Here is a 21,387-nt window from a genome sequence, read left to right as displayed (position 1 = left end):
ACAGAGAGGAAGGGAGAGGTATAGAGAGTTAGAAACATCGATGAGAGAGAAACATCGATCAGCTGCCTACTGCACATCTCCTACTGGGGATGTGCCCGCAACCCAGGTACATGCCCTTGACCGGAATCGAACCTGGGACCTTTCAGTCCGCAGGCCGATGCTCTATCCACTGAGCCAAACCGGTTTTGGCCATCATGCCATTTTAACCTTCATTCATAATCTAATTTTAACCTCATCTATGCAACAGCCCTGTGAGATGGAGTAGTATTATTACCCCCTTTGAGGAACAGCGCCCCAAAGGGGAACTAGCTCACCACCCAAGATCCCACACTGGCTCCAAGGCAGAGCTGAACTCAAAGGCAGGACTCCTCCGGTTCCATGTCCCGTTCACTGCACCACGCCTGTCATATTTACATGTGTTACCATTCCTTGTACCAACACCTGATGCCCCATGAGATTGTGGGCCCCACAGCTCCCAGTTCTAGTCCCGTTCCCCAACCCCCGCAGGGGGGCACTCAGTGAATATACTTTGTTACTGTGCCTGTTTTTCTGCCTTATATGTAAGTTCTGTTGCCGCGTCTATACTGTGTATACTGTGTGTCTCTCCTTGTTCATATGTGTCTACACTCTGCAGCCGTCTATTGTATGTTCGTGTCATATATACGGTGTGGCGTGAACTTGTGTCTGTGCTGTGTGCGCTGTGTATGTTTCTGGGTTATGCTCATGCGGTGTCTCTGTGCTGACCGCGCTGCCAGCGCAGGGTGTCGTGGCGTTTATGTTGTGCGAATCCCGTTTGGGCTGCCCTGGGTCGCGTCTACGCTGTGAGCCTGCACCGCCCTGCCGTCTGTGCCAGCCGGAGGTCTGTGGCTGCGCGCAGAGCTGTTAACCCCCCAAGCGTGTGCCCGCCCTGAGCGCCCCGCGCGGTGCTTGTCCCGAGTGTGCCCGGGCTGTGCCTGCGCCCCGTGGCGCGGCCGCGTCTCGGCTCTGCCCCTGCGGCCGTGCACTCGCCGCGTGTGTGCGCCCGCCCGGCGCGCGGCGGCGGCGGCGGCGGCGGAGGAAGATGCGCGCCCGCGGCAGGCGGGGGCGGCCCGGGGCGGGCGCGCGGGCGGGCGGGCGGGGGCGCTGCAGGGCCCCGCGGCCGCGGGCTCCAATGGCGAGGCCGGCGCGGGCCCCGCTAATTACATAAGCGGGACGTCAATAATTCGCGGGAAAACGCGAAAAAGATGGCGCCCCGCGCCCGGGGGGCCCCTTCCTGAGCGCCCCGGCCCCTCCCTTCTTCTCCTCCCCCCTCCTCCCCACGGCGCCCCCGCCCCGCCCCGCCCCCGCCGAGACCCCGACCCCGGCCCCACGAGCGGACACTCGGCCGGGCAGCCGCGGGCCGAGCGCAGCCGTCTCTGTCGCGGATGCGCCTAGTGGCCAGACTCCGAGTGGGACCGGCGGACACGCAGGCTCGCGGTAAGTTGAGCGCTGCAGGCGGCCGGCCGGGCCGGGGACGCTGAGCCACACGCTCTCCCTGCGCACATCGCTCTTTCGCAATCTCCCAGAACTCGGGCTGGCGAACGCCGCGGGGCGGGGGAGGGGGTTGGAGTCCTTGGGAGCCGCGCGCCTGGGGGATGGAGGGGAATGACCGGTGTCCGCGGCGGGCGCTCCGCCCGGGTCCCCGAGCCTTTGCGGAGCGTGGGTGACAGGTCTCTATTCCTTTGCCCTAAATCTTTACTTTTCCTGCTCCGGGGAGGAGTGGGGTGTAGGCGAGACCAACGGGCGCGTTTGGGATTTTGCTCACGTCCGAAGTCAGGCTGCGGCAGATTGGGGAAGGGGGAGGCTCGGCGTCCGAGTGACGGAAGAGCGGAGCGCAGATCCGTAGGGGGTACTTCTGCAGCTTTTTTCCTCTCCTCAACAACCTTTTTAAAAACCCAACGGCCGCCTTGGGAGAGGCCCCGGCGCATGAATCATCCTCGCTTCCTGCCCCCGCCTGGCCCCGCGCTCCGGGTGCCGCGGATTTGAACTGGACGCCGACGGGAACCCGCAAAGAGGCATTTCTTTGCAGATGGGTTTGAATCAGCCAATCACAGCCCACGGGGGCCCGCTCCGGGGGGGATGAGACGCAGGGCGGGGGGCGCCACCCGGGGGCCCCCTCGCCCAGCCGGTGGGGCGGGGGCGCGGCGACCCGGCTGGCTCCTGGCGGCGCGGCAGGGGAGGAAGTGTCAGTTTGTGAACCTGCCGCGGCCCGGGCCCCAAGCCCGGCGGGCGGGGACCTCGCCGAGCAGGGGAGTCAGGTGGTGGAGAAGGCAGGGATTCGGACCGAATGCTCTGCTCAGTGCCTGTGCGCTCTGAACTGGAGAAAAGAGAGGAATGGGGACAAGGGAGGTGGACGGGGTGGCCGCGCCCCTGTCTGAAGAGCCAAGACCCCCGCAGTGCCCTGCCTGCCAGGGGCCCCTGACGTGCCATACACATGTATTTAGCCTCATACGCTCACTGACATACTGTTGTGGACATCCAGCACAGTCTCACAGGAGTACACACTCAAACGGAAAACACATGGGACTCTCTCCCTGTGTAGAGATAATCATAACACCAGGTGCCCAGCGCCAAGGCAGAGAGAGAGGGGTGCAGGGAGCAGAGGGAGGCAGTGTTTGGCTTAGTGGAGAGTGTGTGGAGGGGCTTGCAGCCAGGTGAGGCCAGAGAGGGCCGGAGGGGGCTTTGGGGAGGGCCTCACCTGCCATTGAAGGCTCTGGGAGTCACAGAAGGTTTCTGGAAGAGAAGAAGAAGATGGGAATTGGCCCCGTAGAAGAGTCTGGTGGGGAGACAGGAAAGCAAGGAGTGGCCCGTTTAGCCCTGGGCGCTGGTGGTATCATTCCCACCCCCAGGTGCCCAGCATAGGTGAGCACAAGGCTCAGGAAACAGTTACCCAATGACTCAATGGCCCAGGCAGGTGAGGCGCTAACAGACCAGGACAGAAGGATGGAAAAGTCAGAGGGAAGTCACTGTGTGTAACGTTGGCAGCTGTGGCAGCTCATTGGTTGGAGAGGTCTGATGTGCTTGGGGGTTCTGGGGACCCCAGTAGTATCATGAACAGGAAGAGTGAAAGCATTTTATAGGCTGGTGAGAACCAGGCATGGAGAGAGTAGCATGGGGGTGACAACTATTCCAAGCAACTTCGCATCTGAGTAAAAGCATAAGTACGTTTAAATGTCCCAGCACTGGTTTCCATTAAATCATCCCATAATTGAGAGCAGAAAGGGAGATTACAGAAGACACAGATGGTCGAGTCTACACCAGTTCACAAGCCGCACAGGCGTTTTCCTTTCTGGGTAAATTTTCTCTGCCAGCTCTCGGGTTAGGAGTGGAGAGTATAAGACTTCCCGCTGCTCCCTGGAGAAGGTCCGCCCCTCAGAGAGCATGCACTATACTTGCTTACGGCAGTGATTTTCAACCCGTGTGGCACAAGGATTTTTAAAATATGCAATACCTGACTGGTTAGTCAGGGGCACTGATCTCTTTTCCCTTGGATTGTCAAATTATCAAATGACAACAGGAGTAGGGGAGGTGGAGGAGGGTTTGGGGGTGATAAATGGTGGTGGAAGGAGATTTGGCTTGGGGTGGTGAACACACAATACAGATGATGTGTTATAGACTTGTACACCTGAAACCTATATAATCTTGTTAACCAATGTCACCCCAATAAATTCAATCAAAGGGAAAAAATGACAACAGCCAACACAAAAATAGCCTTCAGGTGTGAATGCCCTGAATTGAACCATAAATATAATTGCATCTTATTGGTTATGATGCATAACAAGGTTGGGTCTGATTAGTTAATTCTTGGTACCAGAAATCCTTATATACAAGTACAGGCACCTGATTTTTTTTTTAATCCTCACCCAAGGATGTGTTTTTACTGATCTGAGAGAGAGAGGAAGGGAGAGGGAGAGAAAAAACATCAATTAGTTGCCTCTCATACCCACCCTGATCAGGAATCGAACCCTAAACCTAGGCATGTGCCCTGACTGCTTTTGGTACACAGGAGGACGCTCCAACCAACTGAGCCACAGCGCCAGAGCTAGGCACCTGGCTTTTTTAAAAAAGTCACTTTGGAGCAAAAGGATTGGTAATTACTACTACTATTACTATTATTTTGTAAATCAGTCAAAACTATACCTATTTTTTTTTGTCAGATTGGCAAAAAATACATTTTTGGGGTATGCTGCAGAATTTTAGTAATTAGTTTATGTGTACCATAAGGTAAAAAGGGTTGAAAATCACCAGTTTAAGGGATGAGGCCTCAGGTTCCTAAACCAGAGAGTGTGGTTCAGACCCCTGACCTGGAAGACTTTGCTCTGTGGTTGGCTGAGATTCTTCTCTGTAGAAGGCAGAGGGTAGGTGTGGGAAAGAGACCACGACTTAGGCTGGGCTCTGATGCTGGCAGGTGTTTCTCGGCATCTAGAAGGGTTCAAGAATCTGGAGAAGGCGCTGCGGCGTAAGTTAATAAAGAGACTAGAAATATAACATAAATTTGTAATCCGTGGGGGAGCCAGAGGAGGGTTGGCTATAGAAACCAAGTTCTTTGAATCTCCGGACCCCTCGCTCTTTATTAACACAAATTGCCCTAAGGCAAGGTAGATATACATCTCAAAGGTTAAAGTTTAGTATACAGTAGGCATTGTTAGTTTTGGGGGAACTGCCTTGGGCTGTTCAGGTGTTTGGCCTGCAGGACGCAATAATATGTAGATTAAAATGCCCTCAGCTGTCTACCAACAGGCAATAATGTTTGCAAATCTTCAGGTGTGGGGAAATGCACTTAGCAGCTAAGTTTTAGCTATTCCAGCAGCAGGTAATATGTATTCAGCTCTGCTGAATCCCCAAGTTCCATCAACTTTTTGATGAGACTTCTTGCATTTATGACATGCTGGAATTAGCTTCCGGCAGGGCTCACTTATTATGAGCCATGGCTCAACCCTGGACCAGCCACTTTCCCTTGCCAAAGCCCAGTTTTCCTACCTGTAAAATGGGAACAATAGTGTCTCCCTTGCAGGGTTGTCATGAAGATCCAGTGAGATAATAAATGCATCTGGCACATACCACACATCACCTACATGGTGGTTCCCTTCCTTCTCCTGTCGCTGAAGCAAGGAGTAAAAAGCCTGTTCTCTTTCTCTTCCAGTAAGAGTGGAAACCGATGGAGAATCGAGCTCTGGACCCAGGGACTCGGGACTCCTATGGTGCCACCAGTCACCTCCCCAACAAGGGGGCCCTGGCAAAAGCCAAGAACAACTTCAAAGACCTGATGTCCAAGCTGACGGAGGGCCAGTATGTGCTGTGCCGGTGGACAGATGGACTGTATTACCTTGGGAAGATCAAGAGGGTAAACCTTTTCTCCTCGGCCCCTGTTCCCAGGCTCAGCATCTCTCTGCTTATCCTATGGCCTAGGCTGGTGATGGAGGATGGAGGATTGCTGGGAAATTCCCTTCTTGCCCCTCATGATCAAAAGCTGAATATGGAAGGAGCTTTTGCAGGTGCCATTCTTAGAGCTAATATCACCCAACCAGTTCTTTAAAAAAGTGCCTTTCGAGCCTACAAAGCAAAATGGGATCAGGTTGGAGAGGATCACAGATGACCATCTGGCTTGTTCTGTTTTCAACATTCCCACCAAGTTGTCCCTCGGTCACTGACTGTACAAGTCTAGTGGCTGGGCATGTACTACCTCCAGGAGCTGCCATCTACCTTCCCTCTGGCCCACCTCTACTTTCTGGAGCACAAGGAGGGGGTCACGTTAATCTCTGTGTCCTGTGGAGACAAAAATGGGAGGGGAAGACCATGTTCCATGGCTTCTCCCCAGCTACTTGCTCACATTGCTCCTTCCTCTCTGTGCCCCAGGTCAGCAGTTCAAAGCAGAGCTGCCTTGTGACTTTTGAAGATAATTCCAAATACTGGGTCCTGTGGAAGGACATACAGCATGGTGAGTATTCCTAAGGTTTCAGACACCCCTGCCCCACCCACCCTCTGTCCTCTCTCCTCCTCCACCTCTATTTTTTTCCTTCTCTTCTTCTGTCTCTTATTCCCGGTATCTGACCTTGTCCATGAACCCCCAAGCACCCCTGAGATGCCAATCAGATTATCAGTTGTACATTTTCATGGAAAGGCCTTTGATGACATTTGTCATCCCCTTGAGTGTCCATGCCTTATGAAGGAGGCCAGCAGCTGGAGAAAGTGGCTCGGGAGGTGCTGGGAGCGGCGTGGGTCCCAGGCCTGCATCTGCCTCCTTGCTGCCCTTCATCTCCTGCTGCACAAAACTTGGAGTCTCTCTGGGCCAGGAGCAGGGAGGGGCCCAGGCAATCAGAATTGTCGTCTCTAGATGAGCACAGTGTCCCCTACCAGCATGTGAAGAAAACTAGTGGAGGCAGCTCTATCCATGGGGGACAGAGCAGGAAAGGAGAGATGGGCCAGGCAGGTGAAGACGGGCATGCCAGTGGAGCAGGGCCAGCTTGCACGGTTGAAAGGGAGCTGGGTTAAGTATCATCCCTGCCCTCAGAGAGTTGACTGTCTTAAATCGATGACATTCTTGCCACTATTCTTCCTTCCCGTGTACATGACAGACATCACTAATGAGTCACAACACTCATATATTTTCAGTATGGAGCTCCCAGCAGCCCGTCTGTCATTCATGCTCAAACAGGAGACTAGATGTGATGGTGGTGGGGTAGGGAGGCAGGCTTCAGGGTCAGATACTCCTTGACAGAGGTCTGGCTGTGCCATTTAATAGCTGCATATCCTTGGGCACCGGATATAATCTCTCTGACCCTCAGTCTCTTCTTAAAAAAAAAGGCGATGATGAAAGCACTGACCTCACAGAGTGGTTAAATGAGATAATCCACATAAAATGCTTATCCCAGAGTTATAGGGGGGCAGTTTCTAAAGAATTTGTTACCATAAGAGATGATTTCAAGGAGCCTGCCAAGTAGAGGCCACAGAACCCAGGCAGTCAGTAGAGTTTCTAAATGATCTTTATCTCCAAGATGGTGTGGCTAAGGCAGACTGATTCTCCAAGCCCCTCTCACCTCAATTTATTATATAAAGATCCAAAGCAATAAGGACCTCCTCTCCTTGTTACCCTCTTACTGAAAGCACAGGGAGCCAGCTGCTAAGGAAAGACAGTTCACTTTAGCAGACCATGAGTAGGAGGCTCACCTGGGGAATCACTTGGCTCCCACCAGATACCTGCTCTTGGCGGGCAGGGCAGGACCGCAGCCCCTGGGGCTTCTCCCAAGGTGAGAGCACAAGGCTGAGCACATCATAGGTATTGACCCATCGCTTCACGAAGCCCAAGACTTACTAAAACCCACAAAGTGTGCAGATACTGAGGAATAAGAGATGAGAGCATTTATTGAACTCAACAAACATGTATTGAACATGTGTCATACACCACACAACTGCATGAGGTCCTGGGGACACCTTGATGAACAGATACCATTTCAGTCTGCTAGTGGAAATAAGACAGAAACACACATCAACATGTATTTAATGTATTCACTCAAACCGTTCACACATAAACACATGTTTCTTCTTCAATAGAAACAAAAAAATAATGCAAAGGAAAAAAAGAGATGGAGAGGGAACCCATACTTTAAAAGCAATCGAACAAACAAAATTGTTATGACACTTATTTGAGACAATTGGAAATGTGAATACTAACGGAAGGTATTGATATAAAGAACTTATTTTTAATTTTTAGGTGCAATAAAGATGTTGTCCTGGATTTTTTTAAAAAGAGAGTTTTACTCTTTCAGAGATACATACTGAAATATTTATGGAAATAATTGGGTACCTGGGACTTGATGCAAAATAATAGCAGGAAGTGAGTAGGAATATTACCAAAACAAGATTGCCCATGAGTTCATAATTGTTAGTGAGAACACAGAGTTAAATTATAACATTTATAAACATTTTTAAAATTATTTAACATAAAAAAACTGCTTAACAGATCAAGTTAAATCAGGCAGGAGAGGCTGCATGATATGGTCAAAAGAACAAAGGATTTGATGTCAAACAGATATGGGTTTGAATCCCACCTCTCCTGCCTACTAGCGGATCAAGAGACTTAACATCTCTGAGCCTCCATTTCCCCATGTTTAGAATGGAGTGATGACAACAGGCATCTCAGAGTGGTTGGGGAGAATCCGTGAGTTGGCATGTGGGGCCGGGTACAAGGCCCAGCGCACAGAGGCTCAGCACCTGGAATGCGATTTTTAAACTCCCAATTCCCGCCAGCCAGACCCAGAGGGCTTCTCTTTTTCAGCTGGTGTTCCGGGGGAGGAGCCCAAGTGTAACATCTGCCTGGGGAAGACATCAGGGCCATTGAATGAGATCCTCATCTGTGGCAAGTGTGGCCTGGGTGAGTGTGATGAGCAGACGCTCAGATGGCCCTCACCTGTGGCTCCCCTACACCCCTCCTCCCCCCCACCCCCCCCACCCCACACACACATACACACTGGTCCCTGACAGGCAGTGCCTCAGGCTGCTGGGTCTTCAGCTGGCTTCCTGCTTCTCTTGGAGCTCCAGAGTGACAGGGGCCAGTCTCTGGGAGTGAGGTCCCAGGGAGGTGACCCTTGGAGAGAGTTGGGGCTTTGGAAAGTGAGATGAGTTATGAAATCTGGAGCCCCCCTGGGTGGAGAGCACAGGTGGGAGAGATGGGGCACAGAGGCTGAAGTCAGACTTTGGTGCCTCCCCCACTGGGGCCCAGGCAGTCTTTTAGTCGCCTGCTTGGACACCAACTTGGCTTGCCTTGGTGAGAGCATGGCCAGCCAGTCCCCTGGCAGCTGGCAGGCACCCAGGTCTTGCTGCCCTACCCTGCCGCCTTTGGGCTGACGGCCTGGGGCCACGGCTGCGTCCTTGTGGGCACCCACCACACTCCTCTGTCTAGGTTACCACCAGCAGTGCCACATCCCCATAGCAGGCAGTGCCGACCAGTCCCTGCTCACACCTTGGTTCTGCCGACGCTGCATCTTCGCGCTGGCTGTGCGGGTGAGCCCCTCATCCTTCAGTCCCTGCCTCTCCCCTCTCCAGTCACAAGTCCAGCGACTTTCTGAGCTCAGGCCTGACTCGGGGTCACAGAGCCAACGTTTTGGAGGCAGATAGCGCCTCTGCCACTCACTTGGCCAGGCTCCTTAGCCTCTCGGAGCCTCGGTTTCCTCAACTGTGAAATGGATGCGGGTTTGGTGTCAGGAGTAGGAGGCCCCCAATAAATGGAGCCTTACTGTTAACAGAGAAAACCATGTATGTGCCCACACTCACTAGTTATTATTGTTACTTTTATTGTGCTTATTACTATTAATGGCGATCTCCTGGGAAAGAGAGAGGATGGATTTCGGATTCTGGGGAAAAGCTCCTTGCGACTGACTATGTTGGCGGATCTGCAGGTCCCCCTAGTGGGCATTTCCCTTGTGGCCCAACCTGCACCCTCATCTCCCGCAGAAAGGCGGCGCGGTGAAGAAGGGCGCCATCGCCAGGACGCTGCAGGCGGTGAAGATGGTGCTCTCCTACCAGCCCGAGGAACTGGAGTGGGACTCGCCCCACCGCACCAACCAGCAGCAATGCTACTGCTACTGTGGCGGGCCCGGAGAGTAAGGCCGCCAAGGCGTCCCCTCCCCCCTCTGGCGGTGGCAGGCCGTCCATGGGCGGACCTAGAGTGGGAGGTTGAGTATCTCTTCAGTGGGCTAAGCAATCTGCGGTGTAACCTAGACCCCAGGTGACTCTGATGATAGTGGTCCATGGACCACACCTGACAACGTGTGAACAATGACTGTCATTGAGGGAATACCTTTCTGCTGTTAGCTTATATTCAGTGAGTAGTTGCTGAATGGCTATGATAGGGCAGATACAGTACCAGGCGAGAAACACCAGGCATAGTGCTGCCCTGTTGGTTACAGGAGCCATTATTCTCCCATGAAGTCCCCTGAGCAAACTTGACCCTGTCGGTGGTATTTGGGAAGAAGTGTGTGGGGCGCAGTCCAGAGGTGGAGACTCCGGTGTGGCATGGTGGAAGGGTGCTTTGAAGTCATGCAGGCCAGGATTTGAGTCACCACCCACCACTTGCTTTCTGAGTGACCCTGAGCAAGCCATTCATTCTCTGACCCGACTATAAAATGGGGATAGTGGCCCATCCTGAGCCCAAATGAAAGCATATGCCCTGCTTACAGGACCTCCCCTGGCACAGCCTAGTGTTCGGTAACTGAGTTCCTTCCCTTACCCCAGTGGAGGGCAGGTTTCTGTTGGGAAAGGTTGCTGAGGCTCCTGTCTGGCTGGGGGTGCGGGCCCAGGTGACCCTGGCTCCTCTTGCTCTCCAGGTGGTACTTGCGGATGCTGCAGTGTTACCGGTGCCGGCAGTGGTTCCACGAGGCTTGTACCCAGTGCCTCAATGAGCCCATGATGTTTGGAGACCGGTAGGTGCTAATCTGATCTGGCTCAGCCTTGAGTGTGAGGTGGGGGGACGGGGAGAGCAGTAGCAACTCCTTCAGTCTACCTGCCAGGCTCTAGTTAAGTGAGGGAGGGGGGGTTTGTGGGGGAAATCTTCGGTAGAGGAATATTCTGGACCACATCCTAGTTGCCATTGATTTGTGGCGGCTCTTAGACAAAGCCCTACCTACTCTAAGCCCCGATCTCTTTAAGTGTCTGGGGAGGGGGAGTGACACATGCCCGGCCCCATCCTGCCCAGGAACCACTGGGTGAATGGATGACTTGATCCAGCTTCTAACCAGTGGGGCTAAGCTCATGGGAGGCTTATGTGCATCAAACCAGATATGTGTGCCGGGGTGAGTGTGTGTGTGTGTGTGTGTGTCTCAGAGGGGAAGAGTGTGACTGCTGCAGCCCAGCTCGACCCCCTCTCTCTGAACTCAGCCACACTCCAGGGCAGTGACACTGGGGAAAGGGGTTGAGGTAGGGGTTAGAGGGGCGTAGGGGAGTATTTCTGGGTCTCTGTCCTGCCCTGTCCGTACCCCTGTCCCCCTGGGCTTCCAGCCCTAGGAATGAGAACAAGCTGACTATGGGAAGGCAGTGGGAGGTGAGGGGGTGAGGGCGCTCGATTAGGGTGGGGTGTCAGAGCCTCGCCCACCACAGGCCCCCTCTCCACCCGCCCACAGGTTCTATCTGTTCTTCTGCTCCGTGTGTAACCAGGGCCCAGAATACATTGAGAGGCTACCCCTGCGATGGTGAGAGGATGGGGCTTGGCCCAGGCACCCGCTGTCCCTCCCAGCTCCTCCCCTCCCCTCTTCCTCCAGGAACAATTCCATTTCCAACCACCAGGCCCCAGCTTTGCCCCTGTCCTTGAGCCCTGACCTTGGGCTGCTGCCTCACCCCAGCCCCACCTCCTTGCCCCCTGCCCAGGGTGGATGTAGTTCACCTGGCCCTCTACAACCTGGGGGTGCAGAGCAAGAAGAAGTACTTTGACTTTGAGGAGATTCTGGCCTTCGTCAACCACCATTGGGAGCTCCTGCAGCTTGGCAAGGTAGGCAGGACGGGGGGCGGCAGAATGGCAGGAGCCCATTCCACAGTGGGGTTACACGGTTCCGAGAGGTTTCCCAGGGTCACACAGTGCAGGCTGGGATCCAGGTCTCAGCGCTCGCTCCTAAACTGCTGGCTGGGATTAAGACCCAGAGCCTTTGAGCTGCTGTATCCCTGAGTCCACACCTCTGAGCCTGTGCCTTGTAAGGGGCTTCCTGACCGAGATTTTGACAGTGGGCAGGTTAGGACCTCACAGACTTAGCTGCAGAGAGCAAGGGATCAAGACTGGCTAAAGCAGGACAGAGCTGTTTGACCCACTCCAGATTACCTGGCTAGGATGGAAAGTGAAGTGGGCCTGCCCCCTGCTGGTCCTACTGTGAATAGCAGAAGTGGGCATCACGGGAGTTTCTGGATGTCAGAGGTGGAGAGTGACTAGACCTGTGGTCGGCAAACCGCGGCTCGAGAGCCACATGCGGCTCTTTGGCCCCTTGAGTGTGGCTCTTCCTAAGCCTTAGGAGTACCCTAATTAAGTTAATAACAATGTACCTACCTATATAGTTTAAGTTTAAAAAATTTGGCTCTCAAAAGAAATTTCAATCGTTGTACTGTTGATATTTGGCTCTGTTGACTAATGAGTTTGCCGACCACTGGAGGGCATTTGGAGCTGAGCCAAACTGCAGCCAGGGCCTCCCCAGCCACTTCCACTTTCACTCTTAGAATCCTCTCCACCACATGCAGAGTGAGGCATCTTCTCTCCTGACTGCCCCAAACCTTTCTTTGATGAGACAAGGATTTTTAAAAAAATTTTTTAAAAAGATTTTCATATAACATCTTCATTTACAGTGTTTGATAATTTATAAAAGATAAATATTATAAAGCCCTAAAATATAGGTAGAACTGGTATATTTTTAAAACAACATTTTTTGCTGATTAACAAAAAAAAATACATGCTTCTAGTAAAACAATTTTAAAGTATCAAAAAGCATAAGGAGTATGCTTGTTAAGAAAGCCACCCAAGTCCTGACCGGTTGCTCAGTGGATAGAGCGTCGGCCTGCGGACTGAAGGGTCCCAGGTTTGATTCAGGTCAAGGGCATGTACCTTGATTGCGGGCACATCCCCAGTGGGAGGTGTGCAGGAAGCAGCTGATCGATGTTTCTCTCTCATCGATGTTTCTGGCTCTCTTCCCTCTCCCTTCCTCTCTGAAAAAAAACCAATAAAATAAAAAAAAATTTTTAAAAAGCCACCCAACTTCCCACATCACACAACCCAGAAACAACTGCTGTTAACACATTTCCTTCCATCCTCTCATCTCTGTACTTTTTCTTTTTATTACATGGTTTAGGTTACACAGTATTTTAAACACCCTTTTTCAGTTTTCATTATATTATAAATACCTTTTCATATCATGAAAGAGCTTCAGAAACATTTTAAAGGCGGCGTTGATTCCCATCGTAGTTTTCCTGTTTCCTTCCCATTGGCCCAGCATTGGGAACATGCTGCTGCAAACCTATTGTACGGAAAGCTTTGTCTGTGTTTCATATTATGTCCGTATGATAGAGTCATGGAGTGGCGTCATGGGTCAAGGGCATGGACACCTTTAAAGCTCTTGATATATTTAGGACAGGAGTCACTCTCTCCAGTTACAGATGGGAACTGAGCTCAGGTGAAAAGACTTGTCTGGGGTTATGCAATAAGTCACTGGTTCTCACCTGGAGGACTCAGGAGACTGGGGGGGCGGGAGGTGTCGGGTGGAGGCCTCCCCAGATGTCATATGCCAGGGTCTGACTGTCCTGCTGGCCTGCTCCCCCTTAGCTCACCAGCACCCCCGTGACGGACCGAGGACCGCATCTCCTCAATGCGCTGAACAGTTACAAAAGCCGGTGCGTGCAGGGAAGGGAGTGCCGTGGGGCCCCCTCCAGGTGGGATTTCAGTCTAAAGGTGTTTCCTACCTCATAGCCTTTGCTCAAGCTTGCTCCCTGCCTGGGGCTCCTGCCCCTTCTCTTTGACTGTATAAATCCTACCTGCCCCTCCTGCCCTAGCCATCTAGATCTGGGCCAGGCTCTGAGGGATTGACTCACCATCTCTCAGGTGAGTCAGTGGCTTCCCAGCCAGACTTTCGAGTTCTTCTCAGAACCCACAGCTGCCACGCCCCTCGCTACCACCACAGGGAATGGCCAGGCTCCTTAGCACAGCATTCACGGCCCCTATGAGACCCTGCCGTGCCTTCTGCCTCTGGCCCTTTGCCTTATTTATTCTGGATGTCAGCCATTCTGAAACCTTTGCTTTCCCACTCTTGCTTTTGCTCCCGTTCTTCTCTTTCATTCATTTGTTCCATCAACAACTATTTTATCGAACTGCTGCTCTGTGTCAGCCCTGTGTAGGCGTGAGGACACGGTGAGGATAAGCCCTGGTCCCTGATTCCATCTGCTGCTGTCTCCAGACACCGCTAGGCAGACTTACCCACTCTCTCTCCCACCTTCGCATGGTTTGGGGCCCAGACACAGCCCTACTCTGCGTCCATGAGGCTCCTGTCCTTCCGGGGACAGTCTCCTGAGCATAGGGCTGCGACTGAGTCCCCTCTGCAGCCTCAGAGCAGAGGGTGTCGGAAAGGTGAGGGCAGTGCCTGGAGGTGCTTTCAGTCTCCTTGTGGAGAGCAGAGAGCAGAATGGGGCTCTACTCGGGGCTGCAGGAGGCCTTCCTAAGGGAGGTGGCTGTGGGGCTGGTTGAGGCAGAGAAGAAAAGGGAGAGGAGGAGCAAGAGCCACCACAGGCAGTGGAAGAACAGGAACCACCAGCCACATCCTCAGCCTCCGCCTGGGACTCCTGGTCCCACAGGCTTTGAGGAATCGGCCTCTCCTTGGGCCACTCTGTATTTTAGCTCTGGGTCCAGGGAAGTGAAGAGAGTAGTTTTAACGCTTGACTCTGCTCCCCAGGAGGATGGACCGACAGACTCCAGAGCTTTCTCCTCCCCTACCCACCTCTAGGTTCCTGTGCGGCAAGGAGATCAAGAAGAAGAAGTGCATCTTCCGCCTGCGCATCCGCGTCCCGCCCAACCCGCCAGGGAAGCTGCTGCCTGACAAGGGCCTGGTGCCCACTGAGTTCGGCACCTCCTCTGAGCTGCGTAAGAGAGGAAAGAGCAAGCCTGGGTCAGTGCCCGGAGACCCAGGGACTAGGGCTGCAGCCAGACTCTGGATCCCAGCTCCCAGCCCCAGCGACACGCCAAGCAATGGGCCCAGAGTGTGTGCTAGAGTCTGGGCAGGCAGGGAGGACCTATGCCTGCTGGCCCACTGGAGGCACCCTGAGGGCCAGTCTGGCTGAGCCAGGGCTGATCCCACATGGGGACTCCTTCTGCCTCAGTCCCTTATGGACTGGCTTGGAGGAAAAGCCAGATCCGGGCACCCAATCTTGCTGGATGGGGGCTTAGGCTGAGAAATCAGTGTGAGGGGTCCCTGGCCTTCCTGGTGGAGCTGAGCCCCTCCTCCTGGGCGTGGGGGGGCAGAGTATCCGAATGTATGTGCCTGAGAAGGCACCTTCTCTCTTCTGCCCATCATGCCTCCTCCATCCCCTCCCGCCCTGCTGCCCTTTCCCCCTTCCTCCCCAAGTCTCCTGGTGAAGGAGCCCTGCCCCTGCCCCTCCTCCCTCTGGCAACCTCAGGGGCCTGCAGGCTCTGAAGTGGCCACCCTCTCCCTTTTGTCTCCACAGTTTGTTGCCTCATGAATTCCAGCAGCAGAAAAGGCGAGTTTATAGAAGAAAAAGATCAAAGTTTTTGCTGGAAGATGCTATTCCCAGTGTTAGTTTCTCATTTTCTTACTCTACTTTCACACGCAGGGTCAGCACATATTAGGGGTTTCTGTGCAGGAAGTGAGTCCCCAGGGGACTGTACCAGGTCCCTTAAGCTCCTATCACAGCTAAGCAAGGAAGAGCCAGGCTCTGCAAGGCCAGTCCTTTATCTCCCCAAGTTCTTTCCAGAACCTGAGGCGGGGGGCAAGGGTAGGTAATATCCTGTTCCCTCTGTCCAGGCAGGGAAACTGAGGGCCAGGGAAGGGCGGTGACTTTCCTGAGGTCACAGCTCAGGGAGCAACAGAGCCCAGCCTGCACCCAGGCTCCAGGGCTCGCTTCCCCCTTCAGCTGCCCACCTGGGGAAGCAGTGTTAGCAGCGCCTCCAGCTCTTCACGCTCACACGCTGTCCCATTCTATCTTCCCACACCTCAGAGCGAACACACCAGGGCTCACTGTCCACTTTTGCAGCTGAGACACTGAGACCCAGACATGGGAAGGTCATGTAGGCAGCTAGAGATGGAGCCAGGACTGGGTGACCTGCTCCCTAGTCAGGCAGGTCTGGGAATAAGAGGAAGCGAGTCTTACCCTGGGAGGGTCCAGCCCTCAGAAGCTTGGCTGCACCAGCGGGCAGCTATGCGGCCTGAGGCTCACTGCCCCCTCGCCCCTGCTCCTTCCTCTGTGTCCACAGAGCGACTTTACCTCGGCCTGGAGCACCAACCACCACCTGGCCAGCATATTTGACTTTTCGCTGGATGAAATTCAGAGTTTAAAGAGGTAACAGTGAGGGAGCCACCTCCACACCCCAGCAGCGAAGGCATCCTCTGGAAAGTGCAGAAAGCCTTTTGAGGGAGCGGGAGCTCTCCTAAAAGGGGAGGGTGGCCAGGGAAGGCTTTCTTGACTCCTTGGACTTTGAAGTCTGGAAGGGGAGGACATGGGCAGGCAGAGAGGAGGCCCATGTGTGTGCACATGTCTGTCTGACTTCAATCCAGACTCTTGGGTATGGAGTACTCTAATCTATAACTGCCATCCGACTGCAGGCATGATGGCAGCAATGGAAACGTGGGCCCCTGCTGGGAGAAGGGCCCCTGGGAGCAGCAGAGCCCAGCCTGTGGAGCTGAGCCCCTCCTTCTGGGCGTGGGGGGGCAGAGTATCCGGATGCATGTGCCCAGAGAAGTTTGGAGCGGTGGGGGCGGGCAGTGCTGAGAGCCTACAGCAGGCTCACCCTCTCCTCCCTCTCAGTGCCAGCTCAGGCCAGACCTTCTTCTCAGACTTGGACTCCACGGATGCCGCCAGCACCTCTGGCTCCGCCTCCACCAGCCTCTCCTATGACTCTAGGTAAGCTTCCTGGCAGCCTGGACTCCCATTCCGACCGCCCCGCCCCCCGCCTCCACCTCCCACTTCTTACCATGTGGCTCATTCTGTGCATCTGAGGGACCTGGCCTTCTGCAGCTGTGAGCCTGGGTCTGAGACCCTCTGGCTGAGTGGGCTTCCAGGTGGCTCCACTTTGATTGCTGGGTGGCATTTCTCTCTGGGTGGTTCCAGCTCAGGGTCATTTGACCAGAGGTTCTTTCTCTGGGGCTCTTGGCCTCTGCACGCCAGGAGGTTGCATGTCTGTGCCTCTGACCGCAAGGTCCCGACCCTAGCTCTGTGTTCCAGTCTCTGAGGAAAGGACCCGTGGATTTGGAAACCTGGTGGAGAGGAGAATGACATTCTGCAGGGTGTGGGGTCTGGGAGGCCCAGAAACCCCAGAGGCTTGGCTGAGGGGCCAGCCCGGTTGGCAATAGCCGTCCTCAGCGGTGTAGGGAGGGTGAGCTTCTGAACTCTGGGCTCCTTTAGCTCTATTTTGGGGTCCCAGAGGCCCCTGCAAAGTAGAATTATGTATCTTGGGAGTTTTTCTCTTGTCTAGGTGTCTTTTTCTGCTGTTGCCTCTGTATTTTTACTTCTTTTTTTAAATCATTTTTTTTAATAAGGGAGGAAGGGAGAGGGAGAGAGAGAGAAACATCAATGATGAGAGAATCATTGACTGCCTCCTGCATGTCCCTCACTGGGGATCGAGCCTGCAATCTGGTCACGTGCCCTTGACCGGAATCGAACCCAGGACTTTTCAGTCCGCAGGCCAGTGCTCTATCCACTGAGCCGAAACGGCTAGCGCTTCACTTATTTCTTCCTGTTTCTTCTCACTAGCCCTTTGGCTCTTTCTGTTTCAAGCGTCTGAATGTGTGCCTCTTCTTGTACAGCCACTTTTCTACCAAGTCTGCCTCTTGCTGTCCGTGTGTGTGCACATGTCTGTCTGACTCTTGGATATGGGGTCTAACTCTGACCCATAACTGCCATCCGGCCCCATTTGACTTGTCCAGCCCAGACGAGGGACAAGGCAGTGTAAGCGGGGCCTCTGCACAGGATGGAGCCCCGGCCCTGTGCAGGGCTGGTTTCCTAAATATAGAGCAGGACACACCGAGGTCTGCATCCTGGCTCCATCACTGCCTGGCTGGTGGCTTCTCCCCTGGAGCCTGTTTCCCTCCCGTGGGGCTGTTGTGAGGATCCAGTGGATCATTGGACTGATCCACGCCCGGGGAGGGGGGGGGGCTGTGCCCAGGGGAGTGCTCAGGAGGCGGCCTGTGCGGATTCCCCCTCATTCCCCTCTTCTGCTCCCCCCACCCAGACGGACAGTGGGCAGCCGGAAGAGGAAGCTGGCGGCCACAGCCTACACGCCACTGCGGGCAAAGCGGCGGGCAGCCGAGCTGAGTGGACGCTGCCCCTCGGACAGCGGGGCCGAGGGGGCTTCGGGCCCCGAGAGGGCAGACGAAAGCATTGACAGCCACACGTTTGAGAGCATCAGTGAGGACGACTCATCCCTGTCCCACCTCAAGTCATCCATCACTAACTACTTTGGTGCGGCTGGGCGGTTGGCCTGTGGGGAGAAGTACCAGGTGCTGGCTCGGAGGGTCACGCCCGAGGGCAAGGTTCAGTACCTGGTGGAGTGGGAAGGGACCACCCCTTACTGACTAGCCCACGGGGGTGCCAGGAGCCCTGGAAGCAAAGAGACAGTGGAAGCCGCAGGCTCCCAGGTTCTCTTCAGGGTGGGGACGGGGAGGGAAGCAAGACAGAGCTGCAGGTGCCTGGCCCAGGCCCTCCTGTGCCTCCGCTCTGCCGTTCTGCCTCGGGCCTCAGGCTCATCACCCCTTTGCCCGTGTCTCTAAGGTCGCAGTGTCCCCGCACACTCTGCACTCCTTCAAACTGTTCACCTGTTCCTTCCAATGTGGGTCGCCCTGGCTCTGGGATGCTTTTTCCTGAAGCCTGAATCTGTCTTTGTCCCCGATTTTGTGTCACTTACCTCTCTCTCCCCTTTTGGGGGTGTGTGTTTAGACACCTACACATGCATGCTGTCCCTTGTGTAACTACACACACGAGCCCAGATAAGGGCAGAACAAGAACCGCTGAGAAAGTGGGTGAAGGTGGGAGCTTTTCTCTCCCACTTTCCTGCCCCCACTCCCGCCCCCGTCCCTCCCGATCCTTGGAAATGGTGGTGAGGATAGGAGGCTTCTGAGAGCCTGTGAGGCAGAGACTGGCCTCTTCACTCCTCAGGCCTTGAGAGTCCAGGGTCTCTGCCTCAGAGGCACCAGCACCAGAGCCCTAAGAAGGCTCGGAGGGAAGGCTAAGGTGTCAGCTTCCGGGGTCCCAGTTTCCTTTCCTTGGCTACACTGCCTCTTGGTGACCATGGAGTGGGCCTGGCCTTGCTGGAATAGGGGTGGCCTTGAAAACCTGAGACAGGGAAGGGGAGTGGGAGGAAAGGAAGGCATGTCCTGCTAAACCTCCCACTGTTTCTGACGCCTCCCACCCCAGACCACCACACACGCAGCTCAGTACACATTCACTCACACATAAGCTTCCATCCACATGTGCTCTCACCCTCCGGGCACACACACATACACACACACACACTCTCTCACACTGCCCTCTAGTGACAGCCTGGCTCCTGCCTTTGGCTCTCCCTTGGCCCTCTTCCAGGGACCATGTGCTGCAACTAAATGTGAAAGTCCAGCTCCTGCCCCTTCTTTCAGCCCGTGACCCAGCTCTGACCCCATTGGGAAGCACAGGGGACTTACCCCCTGGCTCCTCTGCTGTATCCCCTGCTCCCCCACCCTGAACTGACAATCACTTTCTGGGACAGGTTGGGAGTTTTAAAGGGCCTGTGTCATTCAGTCCCCTCAAAGAGAAGCCCTTGTCGGCGGGAGATAAAAAGAATCCTTAGAACCAACATTAAAACTCATACCAATCTGGAGGGAAACCAAAAATGGGAGGGGACCCCTCATTTTTGCTGCTTCCAGAAATATTAGAAACTGACTCACTTGATTGAAAAATGGAACAACGTGCCTTGCCTCGGGGTGGGGGCCGTGCACCAGATGGGGACCGGACCTGCCAACTGCTGCATGGCCTTCAGCTTGGCTGGGCTTTGCAGGCTGCCAGCTGCTAAGCGAAGGTGGATGAACCGTGAGGGGATGGTTTTTCCATTCTAGGCTGACCCCCTCCCCACCTGTGAGCCTCCAGGGGTCCCTTGGTTAGTTTAGATGCCCCTTGCCTTAAGCCTCAGCTTCTACAGTGCCTTTTTGATGGGACCTCACTTCCCCTAGCTTCCCTGGTGTGGACCAGATGGGTGGTCTGGAGGTGGTTTCCCTGGCGTGAATTAGACAGGAATGATCTGAGGTTGGTCCTGGGTCTCTCCCTTCTCAGCCCCATAGCTGCTGCCACCAAAACCCCAAACGGGGGGTAGGTGGAAGGGGAGCTGAGAAGGCAGCACCCTGCTTGATCTGTGGCTTCCTGCCTGGCTTCAGAGAGCATAGCAACCTCCCAGGCCTGCTCTCCAGGCTTCTGAGAAAGCACAGGATGAGCAAGGCCTGTCACAGATGCACCGTCTACTTGAGCTCCAGAGAGGCTCTGAGCTGAAGAGGAAAAGGAGGGGAAGGGTATCTTCCCCACTTGGGAAGTCAGTACACGGCCTTGCAAGGTCGTGCTGACCCCGTGCCCCAGCCTTTCATTCGTTCAAGATCATAGCTGCATTACTGCCAACTGACCTTATGATAATCCTGTGCACCTTCTAAAGATTTATGGTTTTGAATTGCTGCTTTTAATAACATGTTATATTAAAGTTCTAATTAATGTGTCTGACTTACCATTTGAAAGCTCCCTTTGAGAAGTCGCCTATCTCCCCCAGTGAACTATCAGCAGTTGGGTAGCAGGAGGAATTGGCTCTAGTTTCTGGTCTTGGTTCCCTGGAGACGAAGGAATGGTGGGACCCACCCTCTCCCTGGCCACCCTGCCACTCCTGCCACTGCCTACGAATGCTCTCAGCAGTATCCTCACCCTTACCACCAAGAGGATGTGGGACCTTTTTTCTACTGTGAGTATCTGACCACTGGGGGAAAAAGACATTAGCTGAGGGCCACAGAGAAGTAAAGGATGGGAAGTGAACTCAGAAGTTGCCCCTATTAAAATACGTAAGTACAGGCACTATAAGCTATTCCGTGCACACAAGCCTAGCGATGCAGAGTGAATTCTGGGCGTGGCTCTGCTGGTTTGAACCTGCACCACTTGGGTCTGAGTCCTCTGCTGGTTTGAACCTGCACCACTTGGGTCTGAGTTCAGTTCCTCTCCCTTTCCATGGCAGAGCTAATCCCTGCTGGATTCAGTTCCCTGGTGTCAAGAGGGAATCCTTTCACATATAAATATGATGGGTTATCACTTTAAAAAACTCTACATTTGGGGAAGTTTGGAGAGAGAAAAAATCAGCTATAGGGTGGTGACGACCAAGGATCTAACTGAATTCTGTAGTTTCAGGGGTAAAGTGTAGCCTGTTAATTCCCATAAGTGTTCACATCTGCCCTTAAAAATCTTCGTTAACTATGGCTTCCACTTTTATCTACCATCCTTTCGTTTTCAACCTTTGAACTGCCCTTGGGACAAAACCACAGTTGAAGCTGGGGTGTTGTGGGGGATGTAGGGATTGTTCTTGCCGACATTGATGGAATGGAAAGACGGTGAATGGCACAGGTGTCAAGAGACCTGGCTTCTAGTTCGAGTTCTACAGTAAGCAGCTAAATAGACCCTCCTGGGAAC

The 21,387-nt window shown here is 54.0% G+C and overlaps 1 protein-coding gene across 4 annotated transcripts; it reads left to right on the top strand.

Annotated features, from left to right (window-relative positions):
• The first annotated feature begins 1,185 nt into the window (after nucleotides 1–1,185).
• On the top strand, nucleotides 1,186–20,434 carry PHF19 (PHD finger protein 19). 4 transcript variants are annotated; one of them, XM_070430809.1, is made up of 15 exons: nucleotides 1,186–1,455; nucleotides 5,162–5,307; nucleotides 5,875–5,956; nucleotides 8,294–8,389; nucleotides 8,918–9,018; nucleotides 9,469–9,617; nucleotides 10,341–10,436; nucleotides 11,133–11,201; nucleotides 11,377–11,497; nucleotides 13,307–13,374; nucleotides 14,478–14,639; nucleotides 15,196–15,283; nucleotides 15,962–16,047; nucleotides 16,513–16,608; nucleotides 17,936–20,434. In XM_070430809.1, the coding sequence occupies exons 1-15, from the start codon at nucleotides 1,404–1,406 to the stop codon at nucleotides 18,276–18,278; spliced, it is 1,755 nt and encodes a 584-aa protein (XP_070286910.1). In that variant the 5' UTR covers nucleotides 1,186–1,403; the 3' UTR covers nucleotides 18,279–20,434. The 4 variants fall into 4 exon arrangements, with proteins under 4 accessions (XP_070286910.1, XP_070286907.1, XP_070286908.1 ...); XM_070430806.1 differs by having other exon boundaries at nucleotides 1,188–1,455; nucleotides 5,162–5,362; XM_070430807.1 differs by lacking the exon at nucleotides 1,186–1,455 and adding an exon at nucleotides 1,609–1,688 and having other exon boundaries at nucleotides 5,162–5,362.
• Nucleotides 20,435–21,387: the final 953 nt, after the last annotated feature.

Source organism: Myotis yumanensis, unplaced genomic scaffold (genome assembly GCF_028538775.1).
Source record: "Myotis yumanensis isolate MYYU_CA2020_CCGP unplaced genomic scaffold, mMyoYum1.0.hap1 SCAF_12, whole genome shotgun sequence".
Lineage (NCBI taxonomy): Eukaryota > Metazoa > Chordata > Mammalia > Chiroptera > Vespertilionidae > Myotis > Myotis yumanensis.
This window is presented reverse-complemented; position numbering and strand designations above follow the sequence as displayed.

Coding starts and splice junctions, on each gene's coding strand:
- PHF19 (XM_070430809.1), top strand. CDS start 1,404: ATGCGCCTAGTGGCCAGACTCCGAGTGGGACCGGCGGACACGCAGGCT. Junction 11,498..13,306: donor AGCTCCTGCAGCTTGGCAAG/GTAGGCAGGACG, acceptor GCTCCCCCTTAG/CTCACCAGCACCCCCGTGAC. Junction 16,609..17,935: donor AGCCTCTCCTATGACTCTAG/GTAAGCTTCCTG, acceptor CCCCCCACCCAG/ACGGACAGTGGGCAGCCGGA.